We start from the raw sequence: 18,016 nt of genomic DNA, 5'->3' as shown, positions 1-18,016 counted from the left end.
ACCCAGAAGGTTGCAGGTTCGAGCCCAACTCCTGACAAAACACTTAACCCCAAAAGTGCTCCTGATGTGCAGGTTGGCACCTTGCATGGCAGCCAATGCCATTGGTGTGTGTGTAATTTAAATAACCATGTACCATTAGTAAACTACAGTTCACTTATAAGTTTGCTTGTAGTGCACCTAAAGGTTTACTACTTTTACACCTTAAAATATTTTAAGTATACTATGATTAACTAAAAGATGTGCTAGAAGTATAAAACTGAGGCCAATTTAGTTCAAATAAGTATTAAAATAGTACATATACAAGTGTACCACAAGCACATTTATACTAATAAACTTACTACATAAAGTAAACTAGTGAATTATACTTCAACTGCACTTAAGTTTACTTGATAAAATGAACTTTAAGTATATATTTTTTTATAAGGGAAAGACAGGATATGTTTTAAGTGATTTTTGTATATCTCTGCCATACTGTCTTTGCACTAAGGTGTTATGGTCTGGAATAATCAAGGGTTTGTGAGAGAATGATGAAGTTCACTACAGTATATGCTTAATAATCCTTAATAATGTACAAAAGAAAGATGTACAGTGCATTTATTACATTTGACTGAGAAGAGAAAAAATAAGACTACATCTAACACCTTTCCACAAACAAGTCAGAGCTCACCAGATACACAACTCGTTATCTGATGATAGGATTATTTACACTAAAATGACACCCACTAGGATTAAAAGGTTAGGAAAGCTCAGAGATTTATGGCTATGATGTCATGTTCATAAGCCCCGCCTTGCCTTATGGATCAACTCAGAAAGCCAATACTTACTCTCATCTTGTTCAGGAGAGATTCCTGGTTACTTTTGCTCCCAACACAGAGAAGCAGATTAGACAGATTAGAGTGATGCTGCTTGGAGCCACTGGCAGTCACTCGGTGTGAAGTGCTGCTTTTTGTTCAGATTTTTTGTTATGCTACTCAAGTGATGTATTATTGATATCTGGTTGCGAAGCAAGAAGAAAATCAAAGAAAATGGCAGACCAGCAAGCGGTGGAGACGTTCCTTGATAACAACCCGCAGGTTGCCAAGGCATACTTTGAGAGGAAACTGAAGGCTGATGTAATAGGGGCTGCATTCACAGAAAAGGTGGATATCAAAGATACAGCCTCTTTCAAGGATGCTACCCAGATTGTGGAGGCTGCATTTATTTATGAACGTGTGAAAGAGTTGCAGAGCTCTGTCCCTATGGAAAAATCTTTGCATAAAGTCCTGCAAAGAATTGCCTTGCTGCTGATGGCAGACAAGTGCAGCTACTTCAGCAGCAGGTCCCGGAATGGCACTCCAGAGCTCTCCACTCTACTCTTTGATATTACGCCAACCTCTTCTTTTGAAATGAACCTGGTACACCCTGATGGAGAGATTGTGTTTCCTCTTGACATGGGGATAGTTGGTAAGACAGCAGTGTCAAAGAAGTTTTTCAATGTTCCTGATGTGAAACAGGTGAGTTGGAAAGTGAAACCTCTCAATTAGCAATGAAGTTGGAACTTGGAGTTTCTTTAAGTATCAATCAGCTAGCACAGTTGTGTACTGTTCTGCAGATTTATGATTCTGACTGCTCAGACTGTGTTAGTTTCATGAAAGAAATCTCTTTAAAGAGCAGCATGACTAAGCTGGTAATACTATTAAGTAAAACCCCTCTCTTTAATTGTGGTTGTGGGGATAGGGGATTTCATTTACATGACCACATACATGTAGAGCAGATGAAAGTTGTTCAGATGTAAATAAAATCACTTGGACAATTATTTTCATATTGTTTCAACTAGTGAAAAATCACATCCGTATAAGGGTATTACATTTTGCGATAAAAATAAAGGATACACTTTTGTATCCTTGATTTATAAAAAAAAAAAGTCTAATTCATTCAAGAGCCAGTAGGTCTAGCTATTTCATTGTTCATTGCTGCATTATGTAATCATTTCAAAACACAAACTGGTGAAAATGTTACCAGGGTGTTCTAAGGCAAAATGAAACTAATTACTATAATTTTCCTATTATTTTGTTTCAGTGAAAATGATATGTAGGTACAATTAGCCAGAATATATTAATCTGTAGATTCATGCTTTTATTAAATGCTAAAGTGTAACTCTTGCCAAAATGCAACCTAGGGTCTTTTTGTGAATGTACCCGAGTCAAACTTTAGTTTAAAAGCATAATTACATCGGAAGCGCCACTTTTAAGATTGATCGTACAGTATAATCGTTTTCAGGTCAAATGGCCTTTAGAATGGAATTGCTAGGGCCACTACTATATTGATGCATGATCGCATCAAAATCGCTATTTTTAAAACACTAAGAAGGCTCGACACAATATGAAACTTTGATCAAAGTATCACTAGGGTCTCTAAACATGAACTCGAGCATTTAGAATATTGTTTGTGTACACAGAGTTTACTCTGAACAACAACTCACTTGGTTGTTCCGCTCGCCACCATCTTGCCAGTCAAGAAGTGAGTTGTCCAAAACCTTTCTTTTTAGTACAAACTCTCTTTCACTCAGGTACATTTACAAAAAGACCCTAGGATGCATTTTGGCGATAGTTACGCTTTAGATATGAAATGTTGCACTGTAGAGCTAAATATGTCTCTAATGTGTTTTGCAGAACTCAAACTTTAGTGACTTTGTGGACAAGCAGACAGGATACACTACAAAGAATGTTCTCACTGCTCCCATTATAAGTGGGAAAGAAACTATTGGCGTTGTGATGGTCCTGAACAAGCAGGGAGCCAGTGAATTTTCCAAAGCAGATGAGGATGTAAGATGCCAACTTCATTGCGTGACTCTCTTGACGTACAGCAGCTGAGCTAGTGAATGCCTCAAACAGCATATTCTTAATTTTTGAAGTTTTTGTTTTCACATGGTCAATTTTATCCACTGTTTGGTGATGCATGTTATATTCCAAGTGATAAATCATGACCTATACTGACCCATATTATGAATTAATTATTTCTTTCAATTAAATGTTCAGATGTTCCATGTGGGTATACACATAATTATTATAACACAACAATTATTATTTGTTGTTAAAATAATGTATTTATTACCACTTGTTTTTGTCAGTCTTCATAAAATATGCATAAACTTTTATTTGATATTCATTATGGCTGTCTCACAGTACATGAAGGGTTACGATGAGTTTCCAGAGATCTTAGACAGTTTCCTGTGCTTGACCTGGAAAATGGAGTGAGACAATAATTAGAATATGCAGTATTATCTGTGTCATGTTACAGAGGAAGTCTGGCTTTAGTATGAAAGCCTGGCTAAAGCACATTACACAACTATGCTATATTTGGTGATTGTACTATCCCATGCAACGATGAAAAGGTAATTCGTTATGGCCCATTTAACACTATCAAGTATTATTTAACACCACATGCCTTGCGGCTTTCATTACAGAAATTGCATTCAATAGTTTAAACTGATTGATTGATTGATTCATTGATTGATTTAATTGCAGCTCTTCAATAAGTATATGGCCTTCGCCAGTGTGATTGTTCTTCAAGCCCATACAGCCTACATGCACAATGTGGAATCCAGAAAAAGTCAGGTACCTGCAGTAGTAATATTTAATGGTGTGGTTTATACTTTCTATATGCTTCCATTTTGGATTAACTCACCACTTTGAATTCAAAGGTGCTCTTGTGGTCAGCCAGCAAAGTGTTTGAAGAGCTCACAGATATTGAGAGGCAATTTCACAAGGCGTTGTACACTGTCAGGATTTACCTCAACTGTGAAAGATACTCCGTAGGTCTCCTGGACATGACCAAAGAAAAGGTTTGTTCACGGAAAACAGGAATGATTTATTCAATATATAACCTCAATATACTGTATATCAACACAGTAAAAGTTTTGAATGGTTATTTATTTGAATCACTGTTTATGCAGGAATTCTTTGATGAGTGGGCAATCAAACTGGGAGAGGAGGAAGCATACAAGGGTCCAAAGACACCAGATGGAAGGGTGAAAAAACTCAAGTTTCTGTTGGAAGTTGCCTGTTTTGTATATGCAGGGATAATTCACAGCATTTCTGTAATTGTTTTTGTTTATTACCCATTGGCTTTTTCTATACAGGAGGTGAACTTCTATAAGATCATTGATTATCTCCTGGAAGACAAAGAAGAGATTAAAGTTATCCCGTCAGTAACCATTTTATTGACATTATTTTTCATTAGGTTTGAAGTAAATGATTCTATTCAAATCCAGTGTCATGCTATTTATTGCAGAACTCCAACACCAGATCACTGGGCACTGGCCAGTGGCCTTCCAGCATATGTTGCGGAAAATGGCTTTGTAAGTGCTTACCCTTTTTACATCTGTATTTCTGTTTTGTCCTGTCAAATACATTTCTATTAACAGAGATATTTCTTTGCAGATCTGTAATATGATGAATGCCCCTGCCGATGAATACTTCACCTTTCAGGTGAGAAATTGAATAATTAAGGGTTTTTTGTCGTGACAGAGCATTGAAATCTGCCTTGAACAGAGTCCTGACTCAATTTTTGGAGCTAAATCAGATACATATTCTTTTTCAGAAAGATCCCGTAGATGAAACTGGCTGGAAGATCAAAAATGTTCTTTCACTTCCAATTGTCAACAAAAAGGAAGAAATAGTGGGTGTTGCCACTTTCTTTAACAGAATGGATGGTAAGCCATTTGAGGAGAATGATGAACAAATAACAGAGGTAATTCTTATCTCATATTATGAATGCTTTCTATGTGTTATAATTCAATAGGACTGCTACATAAAATTTCCCTGTGACATTTTAGGCACTCACTCAGTTCTTGGGGTGGTCAACACTGAACACTGACACCTACGATCGCTTAAACAGAATGGAATGGAGGAAGGACATTTCTCAAGAGATTCTCATGTACCAGACCAAAGCCACCCCTGCAGACATGCAAACAATCCTGGTGAGCTATGCAAAAATGGATATAGGGATATATTGGGTCATGTGTTCCGCTTACATATTTAATGTTTTATCATTAATCAAATGGATGCTATTGAGAATGCCAGGGAACATCATTATGATGATCGTTTTCTGTCCATGTGTGCAGAATACAAAGGCGAAGTTTGACAAAATGCCTGAGGAATGTGATCAGAAGGAGATGTACAAACTTTTGGTAAGACATGTATTTGTTGCACTACAGGTTATCAGTTACACTATCATTTTTTTATCTACAGTATACTCAATTTGTTTCTCATCTGACATGTATGGTGTTACAATGAAATAACATTGTAACCATATCAATATTGATAAAGCACTTCTTAGTTGACTTAGTTGGCCATGATGATATCCTTTACCAATCCCACTCTCACTCGTGCAATATTGCTTAATTAATTGATAGTTACAATTCATTAAGCAGTAATGCCACCCGTTGCAGAATATTTTCCTGCCTACAGAGCTCCCTAAATGCCAGAGAGTTTTCTTCTTCTATTTATCTCTTTTCATTTACATAAGGGATCATAGGAAAAGACAAACATAAAGAGAAACATAATATGCCAAACTGAACACTGACCACTGCTCCATCCTTTTCACCCAATCATCCTCATTCTTTTTCCTCTGACAAAATGTCATGCTAGAAAGTTATCTTATATTTTGAGATTCAGCCATTCCCCTTGCCAAGTGAGGATTTAATAAATACTGTAGATGATTAACATATCTACAGTATGAGTTCATGGAAGATATACACTGCCTTCATTGACAGAGAGCAGTACACACTTGTGTTGAATTCTGAGTGAGTTTCACCCTGTCTAGTTTGTATGTACAGAGCACTAACACCATACCCCAACATTATACCCCATCCTTTACAGAGGTCAAGTATTCCTGAGTGTAAAGATGTTGAACTACTGGAATTCCGCTTCAGTGATTTACCCTTGCAAGAATTTGATCTCATCAAATGTGGCATCCGCTGTTTCTTTGAGATGGGAGTTGTAGAGAAGTTCAAAGTACCTGCGGAGGTATTCTATGGCATGTTTATTATTCTATTAGTTCTATGTTCTCATAAAAATGTTGAAAATGAAAAATAGGGTTGGGCATCAACATACCAAAGAATAAAGTAATATTTCTCATGAATAAATGTTCACAGACACTAACAAGGTGGATGTACACAGTTAGGAAAGGCTATCGTGACATCACCTACCACAACTGGAGACATGGATTCAATGTGGGTCAAACAATGTTCACCCTCCTAATGGTGAGTTAAATTTATTTTAGTTAATATACTTTTGTAACCTAAACTCACTTGCTTTATTCTCTTTCCCATAAACTTTATACATCTGTATCTGTATCTGTATACATCCGTATTTCATGAAATATAGAATATAATTTAGAATAAACAGGATTAAAATAGGATTTTCTTTTTCTTTTTTTAAATCTTGGAATCTGTGCCTTTTTCCCCAAATTGTTACCTAATTTGGGGAAAACATTCCATTACACAGTACATCAGTATTGTCAGTACTGCTTTCAATGGTAACATAAACAATGGCCCAAACATAACTTTTGTCAGACCTCCGCAAACAATCAATAATAAACTCAGTTATGGCAGTGAGCAAAGGTGCAGCGGTCCTCTGCTCTCTATACATTTAGTCTTATAGCACTATTTAATGTTACCTTGTTGTTGTTTGCTTTGCTTACAATGACAATAAAGTCTTTCTTTGTTTCTTTCTTTCTTTTTTTCTAAGAGTCCCTCTAGCGTAGACTATTTCTGATAACAAGCAAAATAAATAACAAAAAAATAACTATAACTTGATTTGCACAGCAGTGATCCATGGCTACAAGCATTAGGGATCCAGAGGCCTATGTCTGGAATATTTTCCACACAGACATTCAAATTTAGCCTTATTTGCTCTTAAATACTATGCAAAAGTTGCAGCAGGTGACAATGATATTTTTTGTGTATCTTTTTTGTGTACTATTTGTTAAGTATTTGCATATAACTTCTTAAGAACTTCTCTCTTTTCTCTCTAAGACTGGCAAGCTGAAGAAGTATTATTCTGACCTAGAGGCCTTTGCCATGGTTGCTGCTGGATTTTGTCATGATATTGATCACAGAGGAACTAACAATCTGTACCAAACAAAGTAAGTCACATAGTCATTTATTTTGCAACCAATAACCACTGACCCCTTGCCTTCTGTAACAGATTTAAAAACACATATAATCTTCTACCATGTCTTCAGGAGTGCGTCTCCTCTGGCTAGACTGCATACTACATCTGTGATGGAGCGGCATCACTTGGAGTTCAGCAAGCTCATAATGGAAGATGAGGTGTTTATATACCCATCCCACTAAAAGTTGTGACAACCATACGTGATTTCACTCATCTATGTTATATTCTTGTTCTTGTGAAAAGCTTAATAGCAAGTGTTGATGTTAAAGGTTGACACTTCCTCCTATACTTTTAGAATCTAAACATCTTCCAGAACCTTCAGAAGCGCCAGTTTGAGACTGTACAACATCTCTTTGATGTATGCATCATTGCCACAGATCTGGCTCTCTATTTCAAGTAAGTATTGGCATCATTATGATTTAGACACACATTTATTTTAATAATTATTTATTCGGAGTGTCTATTTACACCCCTGGTATGAATAGCCTTGGCCACACAGCTGAGCTATTCACACCCTGTGACATAACAACAAAAAGACGTTGCTCACGTGAACAAAAAACATGGCCGGACATTTTATATTGAAAAATTGTGTTTTGTTTTCATAATCTTGGTTCAGTGAACACATACAACCATCAGTTTGTTAGTTAACAGAAATTTTGTGAATATGACACTCAGGCCTATAAACTATAAGTTTGTATAAGTTAGACAGTACGGTGGTCACAGACATGGTTTAGCACGTGGGAGACCGGGGTTCAATTCTCGCATGATGCATTTTGGCAGAGTGAGTGTGCATGTGTACCAACGTCTCTGGAGAGAAGGCGCGCAATTTGAACAAGAAATCGGTTCTCAAACGGAAGTTTTGATTGCAACAATTAGCTAGTTCACGAGGTTTAGTTTACACCAGGGTGTAAATAGCATACATTACTATATACACCAGGGTACGAATAGCATCCACTTCTAACTATACATTGATGCAAACAGCATACCTTATTCAGAGTGTCTATTACACAGCTGAGCAATTCACACCCTGTTACATAACAACAAAAACATGTTACTTGTTTTTTTTTATTATGACATTGTGTGATCAATATGCCAGAATAAATGCACAGGGGTGCAAATAGCATACACTGATATTTGTACCAGACGGGGTATTAATAGAACACATTGCTGTGTGCACCGGGGTCCAAATAGCATACATTGATATTTGTACCAGAAGGGGTACTAATAGAACACATTGCTGTGTGCACCGGGGTACAAATAGAATTCACTTCTAATTGCACCAGGGTACGAATAGCATACACTGCTAATTGTACCAGGGGTGCAAATAGCCTTACCCTTATTTATTTAGCTCAATAATTATGTTCGACTGATATTTACTAGTATGGTCTTTTTTTACCAGGAAAAGGACCATGTTCCAGAAGATTGTTGATGCTGTGGAGCCAATGACTGATGAAAAAGAAGCTGTCAGTTACATTGCTAATAATGCCACAAGAAAGGAGATTGTTATGTAAGTACTCTTATCTGAGAGTTATTTAACCTTTCTGAATTCTATCCATAATCAGTTGTGCTATTTGGAAATGGTAAGATACTGTAAGTGGAATGTACAGAACTGAATATTTCTACATTGGCAGGGCGATGATGATGACTGCTTGTGACTTGTCTGCTATTACTAAGCCATGGGAGGTCCAAAGCAAGGTATGCCCCCCTTTAAACCACATTTTAAGGCAAATATGGATATAAATATGTTATGTACACATGATTTGTCTCTGCAAACGCATACCGTACATATCTTTCTCAAAGATGAAATATGTCCTCTGGTGGCATGGATTTGTGGTTGTGAGTTCCTTGTACCACAGCTACTTTATAAAGCCTATGTTAATGTAACGGTTGCCAGTGCTGCTGGCATGAAAGCTAGTAGCCTGGTCTTTCAGCTCGATTGTCAGCTCACTCGACTCCCAATCCGAGGTGCTGTTGTTTCGTGGGTTTGAGTCGGGGCGTGTGCAGGGCTGAAACGCGCAGGTTGAACACAATGAAGGTTACATTAACATAGCTCTCAAGACAAATTTCAAGTCAAATGTTGGACCTCTATAGAAAGCTGAGAACCTCTAGTTTTCGTAGGAAACAGTCAACATAACTGTGTGATGTACTCACACAGAGTTACAGAGGCTAGAATATAGTTTTTTCTTTCTGCCGGATTACAAGCATCTCTGAACTGACCACATTTCAGCCCTCTGGGTCACTTGATATCCCTTAGAAACACAACTGAGCCCTAGCACCAGGTCTTGTGAGGCTGTGTGCAAAAGAAGATCAATATAGAATGAAAATATGAGTGCTTTAGACCATTATTTGCCAAGGTATGCTCATGCGTTTTGTAAAATGCCTATGGAAACTCCCTATAGGACTTTTTGTTATCCAAAATGCATACTGACACTCAAATGCTTACTGCACATGAACCCCTTTGTGTAGAAGCATAATCCTGGTCTCAAATGAAAGAGGTTTCTTGTGGACTATTTAGATTGAGGCTTTGAGGTTTCTTGTGGACTATTTAGATTGTATGTCAGGTGTTCTGATATAGACTGACTACACAAAATATGGAATAATTACAAAAAAGTATCTATTATTGCATTTACTTTGTTGGTTCAATGAGTGTGTATAAGATACATTATACATCTGTACAACTAATATTGGATAATACAACATGAAGATTCAATTTCTATGGATTCTTGTGAATATTTCAGTACCCAATATGTTGCATCTACTTATGGTGCTGCAGCTACACTGCAGCCAGAAGTCAGGGTAGCACCAAAAGCGGAGGGGGGGGGGGGGGCATTTTGGATCAAATTTAATTGAGACATAATAAAATTAATCTGAAATGCACTATACACATTACATGAAAAAAGTTGTCATTGTTGGATTCCCAAGAGCCAAAGCTTTGAAATGGTGTATAACATTACTATGCTACATAGCAATATGGTGCATACAATTGATTTAGAATGTTGGGGGGAGGTGGGGGAGGGGGGGTAACCGTCCCGCCGGCGGGTCATGAGGGTTAAACTGTTAACACATACACATGCAAATATCCAAATATTGGATTTACAGTAAACTTAAGTGATAAAACTTTACATTACCAGCTTTGGTAAAAGATTAGCTCATACCTACACTGGTATTTTTAATGTAGGATCTGTAACGCATTTTGTAATAACTTGACCAAATGTAATACATTTTCACATCATTATGTAATAACTGCCGCATTTTGTAATAAACTGCTTAAACACAATTATGTTATACATTTTACCGCATCATGTAATATGTTATTACAAAATGTAGGTGTTGCAAAGAAAAATGGATGTAAATGTAATAATAAGGTGCATTATGTAATAACCAACCAAAATTAGATAGATAGATAGATACTTTATTGATCCCCAGGGGAAATTCAAGGTCTCAGCAGCAGCATACATACAACACAAACACATTCTTTAACAGCAGAAAGAGTAATTAAGGTATATAATATAAAAACACAACTAAGCAGTAAGGACAGTAGAAGATAAAGAATATGCTAAATATACTAAAATACAAATTATACTAACACTTAATACAATATATAAAAATATACTAACTAAATTGACATCTTTATTGATAAAAACAGCATAACAATGTGTATTTTACTCAAAATTCAAAGTGTTTAAATGTTCACTTGTTCAAATGTACGTTTAAGAAAAGGCTATTCAGTTAATCTTGCTTACATTTTCCAAATTAAAGACTGATTTGTGTTCTTTCTGGATTTAAATGGCATTCAGAAGGTCAATGATAAAGTCCACGTTCCATGTTTTCATTTCAACCTACAGTAAATTAACTAGGTGGTGCAAGCGCATTCACGCTACAAGTAGGCTATGTTCGGGAAACATTTGGTAAAAACAAACACGATCTTAATATGAATCGTAGAAAACTCTTGTAACATGTGCGTGTATTCATCGTTATGGGGGAACCAGGCCCGGTACAACCGTCACAGAAAGGGGTGGAGTCCTTGGGCTCTACATTTCCGAACATGATGAATGATACCGACAGGATTTCTGTAGGACATTCTACAGTGGCCCAAGATATAAAGTTCATTGAACAATAAGTTTCCCAATAAGTGTTCTAATTGTGTTAACATGGTAACAGGTTTTTGTAAATTCTGTGAAACCCTGTCATCATTGAACCCCTAAATCTGCATCATCTCTCTTTTAACAGGTTGCTGTCATGGTTGCATCTGAATTCTGGGAACAAGGAGACCTTGAGAGGACAGTGCTAGACCAACAGCCTATTGTAAGACATTTCCCTGTAACATGCTGCTATGTATTATTAATACCATGTTACATGTTCCAGCGACACCAGTGTTCTCAGTGCGGGCTATAGTTTTGCCAATGAAGTTTACACATTCTTTGTTTTATAGCCAATGATGGACAGAAACAAGGCTGATGAACTTCCGAAAATGCAATGTGGTTTCATTGATTTTGTGTGCTCATTTGTTTATAAGGTAAAAATAATACTTCTTAATTCTTATTTATTTGTTCATTTAAAAAAGTTATACTTCTTAATTCCTATGTATTCATTTATTTTTGAAAAACTTTTTTAAAGTGACCTCATATGCTTCCGCAGGAATTTCAAAGATTTCATAAAGAAATTTCGCCAATGTTCGACGGAATGACCAACAATAGAGCGGAGTGGAAGAAGCTGGCTGATGTCCATGAAGCGAAGGTCAAAGCTCTAGAGGAGGCCCAGAAGAAACTGGAGGGTGCTGGTGAGGGTGCTGATGGCGGTAGGTTCAGTTGTGCTACATGAAAACATATACTGTATGTACATTACTTCTGTTCATTCAATGTTCATTTAATCATTCTCTCCCTGTCTGTCACTCAGGTGAAGGTGGAAAATCAAAGACTTGCTCAGTATGCTAGCCCTCCCATTTCAGAACATTCCATCATTGCCATTCCATCTGAAGTGAAGGCTGAACCTTTCCACTGATCTGGCAGGAAGATCACAAGCTGGGACCCTTGCTATGTATGTGAATACACCTAGTGTGACATACTGCAAATAATCTTAGAAAGTATACTTCATATTTATTTTTTTATATAGCCTGGTTAAAGGAGGTAATACATTATTTTTTGACATACTAAAATACATGTATGACACTGGGTAGTTGCAAATATTGCCAAATGTTGTCATATATACATTACACACAGTCACTCAGCAGAATCAGAAAAATGTGGAGTGGTCTCTTAATTTTTGGATTTTCATTAGTTGTCAGTTATAATTATTAAAATTAAAAGAAATAAACATTTGAAATATATCAGTCTGTGTGTAATGAATGAATATAATATACAAGTTTCAGTTTTTGAATGGGAATTACTGACATAAATCAACTTTTTGATGATATTCTAATTATATGACCAGCACCTGTATATATTTGTTTATTTCTTCTTTACTAGAATATACTGTGTGTATATTTACTAGACTCCTATAATGTAACATGTTGGTAGATCACCATCAGCAACTGCATGTAAAGGTTAAATAACCACAAGTTATTATACTCTTCAAGTTTGATATCTCTTCATTTCATAATATATGAATGATACAATTTACTGTAACACACTATGTCTCAGTTAAACATATACTTTTGTCTACAATAATATGTGTTATGAGGTAAAACACCTATCATCAAACTTAAATGTATGCAGCAGAAATAGTTCATCATCGTGGTAAATAAATCACACAGCCTCCTGCACAACTTTGCTGGCAAATGTGAATGTAATTGCCTCTTTCAACTTTAAACAATTAAAAAAGGGAAATAAGTAAAGTGTTTCTCCCATTTTTTTCATAAACTTACAAAGGCTTCAAATGATTTGACAAAATACATTAAGCATTGACAAACTGAAGAAGTTAACCTTTGCATATCTTCCTGCTTGATTGATTGGCTGTTGATTGCTAATGGCTCATATTTGTACATTAATTAAACATTAATCATATTGTGGATAGTTGGAAAATCTTCAAAAGGCATATATGCCGCTCTAGTTTTAAAAGGCTTGCTATTATAGTTTGAAATGTAACGGTAACAGAGGTTTACAAATGTAAGAAGATTTGTCAGGACTGGATTTTGTTGTAAGCCTGCTTTGAAGATCCAAAAAGATTTAGTTATTAGGGACCTGGCTTATGGACAGTGAACTGTATGTACTAACTAGTGCCTGTCACCATGGGCAGAGCTATAAGTAAACTCACAATGGTTGAAACAAACAGCATAGTATAATGTATACATCATCACGTTCATTGATAAGATATCACTAAGTCACTGTTCAGATGTCACATCATCACAGTTTACCTTTCGGTGAATTCATAAATGTCATCCCCCTTTAAACTGTATCAAACTGTTCAATCTGTTTTCAAAAAAGAAAAAAATACTGTAATTTCCAGGTACATTGTATGATTACATTCAAAAAGTTGGATGGGAAAATGAGATGTGATGATATTTATACCACAACACAACCAGGTATTATCAGTGTAATCCAATCAAAATGACATGCTCATTCATGACACTATTACTCAACATTGCTAAAAGGATTCAGTAAGAGGGACAGTTTGTTAGAAATGACATACACATCTGTACCATTTAACATATTTGATCACGTATACCACAAGTTAAAGACATTTTGAGATAGAAATTATCACATTCTTATTATACATGGAACGTTTGTTTGGTGTCCCACTTGAATGTAATAAAGAAACTTCATGCATACATTTTTGTGTCTTTATAAAAAAATAAAAAATAAAAACGCCCTTACAAAGTTAATGACTGAGATTTTGACATTTTACAAGCAGTCACTCTTCCTCTAATTTCTGCATAGTGTTTCACAGCAGGTAGTTAGGGGATGTTATAATTACAGTGGCTAACACCTGTTAGGCTTTCTGAATAGCATAGGCTGGTTTTATATTCTCAGGAGGGATTATACTTGTACAATACGAACATAAAGGCAGTGACACATAGGCAAGGCCTCACAAGGGTAAATCTCTGGTGTCTATGCAGTGTCAGAAAAGTGATTTTACATGCCATCTAATTCGCTTGATGTTGATAGGTTGGATTACGTATCCTTAAGTGCAAAGAGAAGGGAATCCTCATGCTCTGGGCAACTATGAGGAGCAGTGTTTCAGATTAAATGAGCAACAAGAGTACCAAGAGTTGCCTTACATCATTATGACCGCCGCTAGCGAAGCGGTCATATAGGGATTGTACCCGGGACACCGAACCACATGAAATTTGGTAGGTATGTAGCCCCACTAGACTTTTACGGGAAAATTTTGTTTCGTCCCAGGGGGCCACTCCCCCCCCCCCCCCCCCCCCCCCGGTGCTGGGCCCCCAGAACCGCAAAAAAAGCAGTTTTTCCTAAATAACTACCTGAACCGTGGCACTGAGGATGAAGAATCTTTTATGGTATGTTGGTCTCAAGGGCCCACATCAACCTGGCCCATAATCACTCATTTGTGATTTGCACCCCCCCGGTAAAAAATGAAAATGCAATATTATTCTGCTTTAATCGCCCCTATCTTCAGTTAAGATGTTCAGAACTGCACCAAATTTTATGTGTATGATTGACCTGGCATTCTCTGGGGGTATGCCAAGTTTCGTAGAATTTCATCCATGGGGGGGTCTAAAAAAATTAGGTTATGTGTACATTTAGTGACTGTACACTCATTGGCCTGTAGATGGCGGTGCACACATATACACATGCACACACACACAGGCACCCACATACTATCGGTATTAGAACGGCTGGTACATAATTACAAATTCAGTAGGATTAAAAGAAAGCCAAAATAAATATTCATCATCATCATCATGGCTGCATTTCCAGTATTGGCGATAAGTAGTCGTTTGTCCACTAGATGGCGCATCGTTGCAGTGAGACGTAATTTTGTTGGAAGTTAAAAGTGGGTTGGAAAAACAATGGACGCTTCCTACAAGGACTATAGTTTACGCAGAGAATGTCTAATAAGGATAGGACGATGTTCACATGAAATGTAATTCCCATTTCTTCTTGAAGCCGAAATAAATCTCAGGATGTTTATCAGACATGCTTGGTTTTTACTGCAGGTACGTTAATCTTATAATATCAATAAGGACCTAGGTAATGTTACCGTTAGGTTGGTTGAGTGATGGAGGCCAATTTGATTGATTGCATTTGTAGAAAACTATAAATGCGGTTATACCAAGCAAATTGATAGCAGCACTGTTTGTATCTTTCGACTGTCATTTATTGCACGTGCTACAAAAATAATTCTGTGCAATGGAAGATTTACCAACGTTACACCTATACATGCGTGAGACTGAGACGCCTGTTTATTTTGTTTTAAGTGCGTGCAGGGTGTGAGAGGGGAATCGATGTGCTTTGATTCCAGCTTGGTAGTTGTAGGCTTAGTCTGTGAAATTAAAAAGCACGTGTGTGTGAAGTATCCAAACAATGACACCTTCATTTCATTATGGCTGCTTTAGCAACACACTGTAAGCTAGTGGGTCCCATTTAGAAGTGGCTACTTCATTCGCGCTTTCCTTGACTCATGGAGCTGCGTGAATTTTATTACAACTTTTCGCCACGATATGACAGTTTAAGTCCGCTTGATACTGTAAGGCGTAAGCCATTGGTTTTCAAAGGAGATTTTATTTGTGTCGCCAGCATAGCCTATTGACAATTTATGTTGTAAATAGGCCTACCTTATAAACCTACCTGTAGCTTAGGGAAGCTAACAGCTTTCTATTAGGATCTAGTTTGTTAGTTACAGTTTTGTCATAACTCCCTGATACATTTTTGCATTTAGAATAGCCAGAGCTATTAAAGTCTAGCTCTCTTTCAAATTAGGTGGTATCCAAGACATAAAGTGTATATGAAAATATATGGTTTATATAGTTGAATCAGTTTTCCCTTCATGGTACAGACCAAAATGTATTATGTGTACACTTTCTTCACCTAAATCCATAAAATACCATTCATTTCAATGGGAAATTTACTTAAGTGGTCTACCAGGTACAGTGGGAATGAGTTTATTTCTTGTTAACATGACTTTTCTTAAACTCTGGGACCAGGACTACAAGAAAATACCACTTAAAGGGATATTTCACCATTTGGGGAATTACGCTCATTTTCCACCTCCCCTCGAATGAACTTTTAGCTGATTTTTACCTTTCTCCAGTTCATCCAGCCATTCTCTGAGTCTGGCAATACCACTTTTAGCTCCAGCCTAGCATAGATCATTGAATCGGATTAGACCATTAGCATTTCGCCCGCTAGCATCACGCTCAAAAGTGATTAAGATTTCCGGTAATTTTCCTATTTAAAACTCGTCTCTTCTCAAGTTAGAAAGTGTAATAAGACTAACTGAAAATTAAACGTAGCGATTTTCTAGCCTGATTTGACTATAGTCTCATTCCGGCGTAATAATCAAGTTACGTTGCGAACATACCATGGGCGCAGCAGCACAATGATATCATGCAGCACCTGAAAATAGTCTATGTAGACGGCAACTTCCAGCAACAAGTTTGAGCTGCAACAGATTATTACGCCGGAATGAGAGTATAGTTCCATGTCAAATCCTAGAAAATCGCCACGTTTCATTTTCCGATCACAGATTTTTCATACTAGAGCCAAATAGAGCAAGATAAAATGAAAACATTTAATACCTTTATCATGGTGTGCCAGTTAAAGGGATAAACAAAGAGGTGCAGCATAGCATTCAACTGTGGCTATTCATGAAAACAGCAACATTTCAAAGTGGCTTGTTTGGTCTTGGTGTACTGGTGTGCATCCACAGTAGCTGCAGGCATTGTCCTGTGCTGGCAGCTTGTAATCCTCACATTCTTCACACTTCAGGCACCTACCCCTCTGCACACCACGTTTATCCTTCATTTCCTTCTTTCCTGCAGGGTAGGGGAGTTAAATAAAGGCCTCGCGCTGTGGCTGTCGAGTGGAGAGACTGAGGGTCCTGTAGAGGGCACTAGCAAAGATTCTAGAGCGAAAGTGATTTCTGGCGCCATTACGTACTCTTCAAATATCCTTTCGGTCCTGGTGATTATTTGTGAAATTGTGCAGCCATTTTAAGGAAGGAGTGGTAGCATGCAAGCTCCCAAATTGACGCTCGTCTGAGAAATTGTATTTATTAGTTTTGGATGTTCATCTTGGGCAGCTTTACCTATATGCTAAAATATACAATGACTGAGGAAGCCTAGTGACGAGTCCATAGCAACCAGTTCATGTGTTGCATTTGTTATTACCCAGTGTGCTTTGTTAAATGGTCTCAATGTTTCATTTCATGTGAATACTAGTTTACTAGAGGAGTAACTTAGTATTCGAAGTAATGCAGTAAGTGTGCATTTAGTTTCCATGCTTATTGTGTTTGCACAACAATGTTAGTGAGTAAATCTACTGAAATTGCCACCATCTTGGTGGAGTGTGATGTGTAAGATGAGAAAGCAAAGGTTAAATCATGTATGTCATGGTGTAGAAAAACTGGCTATCTGTACATTTTTGCCTAATGCAAACCAGTACAGAAGGCATCGAGAAATAGTTGGGGAGGGTCATGCCTCTTTACCCAATCATTGTGAGAAGGTCCTCAAAAAATGTATTGCTGGTGAGGGGTGGGTCACGTCTATTTTGACTAAAGATCCTAAAACTCCTCCAGTAGCAAATAATATAAATCTATTAGATGTTATGGGCTATGAATACAATTGTAGATCCTTGTTTATTTTTTCTGTAAATATATTGTGGACATTGGGCCCTGGGAAGGCGTAATGTGGCCCTGCACATGGTTGCAGCAGCTTTCTGCTTGGACCCCTACAATAA

The 18,016-nt window shown here is 37.1% G+C and overlaps 1 protein-coding gene across 1 annotated transcript; it reads left to right on the top strand.

Annotated features, from left to right (window-relative positions):
- The first annotated feature begins 543 nt into the window (after positions 1 to 543).
- LOC121685469 (cone cGMP-specific 3',5'-cyclic phosphodiesterase subunit alpha'-like) lies at positions 544 to 12,946 on the top strand. Its single transcript, XM_042066026.1, has 22 exons — positions 544 to 1,493; positions 2,652 to 2,804; positions 3,507 to 3,596; positions 3,683 to 3,823; positions 3,935 to 4,009; positions 4,121 to 4,185; positions 4,273 to 4,339; positions 4,422 to 4,469; positions 4,582 to 4,731; positions 4,817 to 4,960; positions 5,105 to 5,170; positions 5,862 to 6,008; positions 6,137 to 6,244; positions 7,019 to 7,128; positions 7,228 to 7,315; positions 7,453 to 7,553; positions 8,557 to 8,664; positions 8,789 to 8,852; positions 11,388 to 11,462; positions 11,590 to 11,673; positions 11,796 to 11,955; positions 12,054 to 12,946. The coding sequence occupies exons 1-22, from the start codon at positions 1,026 to 1,028 to the stop codon at positions 12,089 to 12,091; spliced, it is 2,550 nt and encodes an 849-aa protein (XP_041921960.1). The 5' UTR covers positions 544 to 1,025; the 3' UTR covers positions 12,092 to 12,946.
- The last annotated feature ends 5,070 nt before the right edge of the window (positions 12,947 to 18,016 follow it).

This window comes from Alosa sapidissima, chromosome 16 (assembly GCF_018492685.1).
Source record: "Alosa sapidissima isolate fAloSap1 chromosome 16, fAloSap1.pri, whole genome shotgun sequence".
NCBI lineage: Eukaryota > Metazoa > Chordata > Actinopteri > Clupeiformes > Clupeidae > Alosa > Alosa sapidissima.
This window is presented reverse-complemented; position numbering and strand designations above follow the sequence as displayed.